Source organism: Somniosus microcephalus, unplaced genomic scaffold, assembly GCF_052327205.1.
Source record: "Somniosus microcephalus isolate GS21.2 unplaced genomic scaffold, FLI_Smic_1.0 unresolved_chr2, whole genome shotgun sequence".
In the NCBI taxonomy this organism is placed as follows: domain Eukaryota; kingdom Metazoa; phylum Chordata; class Chondrichthyes; order Squaliformes; family Somniosidae; genus Somniosus; species Somniosus microcephalus.
The window spans coordinates 35,243,007-35,247,597 of NW_028225180.1; the positions used below are offsets into that span (position 1 = coordinate 35,243,007).

The 4,591-nt window shown below is 42.0% G+C and overlaps 1 protein-coding gene across 1 annotated transcript; it reads right to left on the minus strand.

Moving 5' to 3' along the window:
- Nucleotides 1-1,754: 1,754 nt before the first annotated feature.
- Nucleotides 1,755-3,839, minus strand: LOC147092455 (putative G protein-coupled receptor 139). Its single transcript, XM_085975730.1, has 2 exons — nucleotides 3,739-3,839; nucleotides 1,755-2,952 (listed from the first exon to the last, which is right to left on the minus strand). The coding sequence occupies exons 1-2, from the start codon at nucleotides 3,806-3,808 to the stop codon at nucleotides 2,015-2,017; spliced, it is 1,008 nt and encodes a 335-aa protein (XP_085831856.1). The 5' UTR covers nucleotides 3,809-3,839; the 3' UTR covers nucleotides 1,755-2,014.
- Nucleotides 3,840-4,591: the final 752 nt, after the last annotated feature.

Consider the following 4,591-nt stretch of genomic DNA (forward strand, 5'->3'; position numbering starts at 1 on the left):
GCTACAGTCAAACATAAAGGCAGACGTTGGTTTACCAAACTATCGATAATTCGTAAACCATTGGCATTCCCAATCATTGACATTATTCCACTCCTTTATATATAACGAACTTTTAACATTCATAGTTAGTTGCTGCTTCTGAAAGCATTGATGCTTTATATACCTGACTATCTTCATCCATTTATTTATCGCAGTCCATTAACTTTCTGAAATTTAGATTTTAGATTTTAATATGTAAGTGGATTTTTACTCTGCAACTGCTTCAAGACCAATATATCCTTGCGGTGCCCAAAACCGAATGAAGCACTCCAGATGGGGTTTGACCAAATCTCTGTGTAACTGAAGCATGACGTGCATTGAATAGCAGACCAGTTGAGATCTAGAATTATAAATACATCTTTGTTTTGGTCTCGTAGATGTCAACTGAAAATATTGATGTATGCCCAGATACGTCCCATGGCAGAACTGATACCATCGCACTGTTACTAAATGATTAAAGGTCTCTGAAATTTATCAATCAGACTTTAATTAATTCTCATTATTACATCAGACTGAACCTTAACGTACTTGCAGAGTCAATCCTGACCCAACAACCTATTGGTACTTTGAGCTGCCATTTACCTCCCCGTTGAATAGGTAAAGACTAATGGTTAGAATTGGAACTGTATGAAGACTAACCAATAGAGTACAACATTAGCAGACTTCAGGACAGTCGGATGAATGCTTTCCTTACAGTGACACTTTATTGGGTGTAAGAGTATTAATGGCCATTATTAAACTATAACTCATCAGCATCATACATCTATCTCGGCCTATTCTTCTACCCAGATCTCTACCCACTGCTTTTACCAATATCCTCCCTTTCCAGAGTTACATTAAACGTTTCCTGTAGCCATGTTGTCAGCCTGACCGACCCTGTTCTGCACTCGTTGTTCAGGGCATATTCATGATGCATATCGCATGCTGGATGCTTCACATGCAACACGGCACTTCTGCAAACAAAGTGATATCCCAAGAACTTCCAGCAAGAATCATCTCATAAAATACCAACCCTGTCATTTCTGGACATCCAGCAAAAGATCGGTGTCTGAAGCTGGATGATTCAAATCGCTCCCTGCCTGATCCCTATGTTACGGTAGAGGACCGACACAAGCAGACTACTCCCATTAATTGAAGGATCAAGAGCTTACGGCCACAGATTAAAGAATAAATGTAGGAGATTTAGAACTGAGGGTAAGAGAAATATTTCAATGCACGGAGAGTCGTCCGGCTGTCGGATTCACATAGGCCGAAATTATAACAATATTCAAGATTAAGTTGTGTAGATCCAGGAATAAAAATAGGTTGAAGACATGTCGAGGCAGAGCCGGGAATGTGATTCGAGCCTTTTGCTCAGGTGGAGTGTGAACGGCAGCAACGACTGTTTGGGTCGAATGGTCAATTCCCCAGTTATAACATTCCAACATATTGATGACCAGCTGAGATTTTATGTTAGTATCCGTGAACAAAGGTGTCTACTGTCTCATTGACGAGTCAGGTTCCTAATGTCTCCATCATTAGACACTGATCAGGAGAGATGGCCCCGTTCTATTGGTCCAAGTGACAATGGGAGCGGAGTCTGATGGGGAGATCAGTGCCCGCAAGATTACAGAGGAATTAAAATAACTATGATTGTAAAATCTTGCACTGTTTCTACACTAGATAACGCTTTATCTGTTAATTAAACTGAACGTCTCATTCGAGTACCTGCCGTGTGAAGCAGTTAAAGCTGACGTCCACATATTCTACTCCAATGCTGCACTCAATCATGACTTTTCCCTTTGAATCTTGAGGGGGAAGGACGCTGTTTTAGCAGAAATCGATTATGTTCACGCGGGGAAAGCAGCAAACATCAAAAACAGGCACAAAGTGGAGGAAATTTTTCGCTGTACTTGTTTATTTAAACAGACCAACCCATTATCATGGTAACAGATCGAGGGCCATTCTGAAACGGAGCACGGGCTGCAATTGAGCTCTAGTGACAAGAGGAAGCGTTAGTTTGATTTCCATTTAATTTAACACAAGTCAGAAACAATGCCCAAGGAGATTTCAAAACGTTCTTTAGTTCTTCCCTGAATTTAGTTTGGGTCGCGGCATATATACAGGTGTTTGTACAGGAGCTCAAACACATGAGTAGATATCCAGTTTCAGTGGCGACATATGCAGGGGCTGCATAGTCGCCTCGATAATGCTCGATGTTTGTCAGTCTGGTAGTTAAAAAACTCACGGCAGCTGTCAGCCACAACACTATAAAACTACCTGATACACTGAACAGTAAAATGATGGATTTCCTTCGATTCTCCATCTCTGGATCACTCTGATTCTCGCCGCAGTGACCCCGAAGTCTTCTGCGGGCTCTGCTGGCCACTAAAATACGTCTGACTGTCAAACAATTAAACAGTAATATCAAAGCAAAAGGAAGCCATGGAATTAAAATACTTTGTAACCAGGAGAACGCTGCACCTGCAGCTGATAGAAAAAACTCCACTCTGGAGCGACATCCCCATGGAACATTGTTAGTTATTCGCTCAGCTTCATATGCAAACCAAAAGGGAACGTTATTTAAACAGAAGAGGAGAGTGGCGGCTGTTACAACAGAGACAGCCGTTCTCAATGTGCAATAATTTGTTTTAAACTTCTCGCAACATATAGCTACAAATCGGTCAAATGTGAACAAGACTGTAAACCACACCGACATATCTAATGTGAGAGAATTTACGTACACAATTAACTTACAAACGGCAGTGTAGGACAAGAAAGACCCTGGAAAGTGATAATTGAAAATGTGCTTCACTATCACATGGATGATCATAACCAGTAGATCGGCTGTTGCCATGGCCACCATGTAGAATGAGATGCACTTGGAAAGGCCGCATTTTCCTCCGGAGAGAATCAAGATTGTCAGTAGGTTCGCTGTAAGACAGAGGGAGAAGAGATCAGTAACGGGGACATTCAAATAAATCTCACAGCATATTGTGGTGGAATGCTCAGATGTGTCTCTAGTTAGGATTATGCACATTCATTTTTTATATAGCGGCTAGCGTTGACGGCATCTTGTTAAAAAACACTAGAGGGATTGAAACCTTCCAGCATGTGTCATTCATTCCTCGAAATATTTAAACATTTACTGGAAAGATATGAATTTAAATAACACACTAAGCTGAAATGCAAACATGTTATTTATGTCGATAAACTGGGATTTTCCGATTTATAGGCACCCCGGGCAGAGCTACTGGGGAACATAGCGGTCACTGCTGGAACCGCGAAGGTTCTTTGCAGCTGAACGAAGGTGAGAAACTCCCTGAGGGACAGTGATTTTTCAAAATATATTTCAAAGACCCTGTTGGGTGGAGGTGGCTACAGTCCCAACAATTATCAACGTAGAATAGAGAGGCAACAACGCCACAAATGAGATGATGACCATGGACACTAAGCAACACATTCTGTAGTGAACGATATATTGTTGGAGGGTTCGGGTAATCAGCCTTCCCCTCCCAAAGTACAGGGAGGAATCCTGAGTGCCCAGTGCTCAGGATCGATTGTCGAGAATGCGCTGACTGGTCGTATTCCTGCGGATATTCACCAATTCAGATCGCTGGGATAAGTGACTCTGCTTTGAGTGTATTCTCGGAATCTGTTACATAATCATTAGCAGTGAGAAAGTCAACAGCTATTAAGGAACAGGATACTCTGACTTACCGGGAACACCAAAGGCTGCGAGAAAAGGATAGTAAATGTCCTTTATCTGTAGAATTATTGGCTGCGCCATTTTATAGAAGGTTGTGTGAATTCTCCCCTGTTTTACGTTTCGGACTGGAGTGTCTCTGAGATCCGTAAATGCTCCCCCTTTATAGAACAATCGGTGACCCAGTGAGAAAATCGGCTTGCACAATAACTGACGTTTCTTACAATCACGGGAGAAACAATTTGTCGCTACAGTGCACCGGAGATGCCATTGGGGAAACTGTCTCCCTCAGTACAATAAATGCCGCCTGTTAAAATTAATGATCGGAAAGTAAGCTTTGCGACCGAGATGTGATTGCTGACGGGAGCATGCCACCCGGCCAAGGCGTTAGGGTCTTGGGGCCTCATAATAATCTGCTAAAATCTTCTCTCATTACCTATTTAAAATTGGTTTTACATTGTGATGATGAATCGGCTCTAAAACTGCTGGTGGTGAAATTGTTTTAATATTACTGGTGGTGACTCTACTCTAATATTACTGCTGGTGACCTGATCCTTACATTACTGGTGGCGACACTAAACTAACATCTCTGCTGGTCGCCCAACACTAACATTACTGCTATTGAACCCAACCTAACATGACTGGTGGTGACCCTACACTAACCTCTCTGGTGGTGGCCTTAGACACAAATTATTTGTGGTGACTCTTCTGTAACATTACTGCTGGCGAACCAACTCCACCATTACTGGCGGTGACATTACTTCAACATCAAAGGCGGTGACACTAATTTAAAATTACTTGTGGTGACTCTATTCTGACATCAGTGTTGCTGACTGTACTCCAACATTACTGACGATGACTCTACAT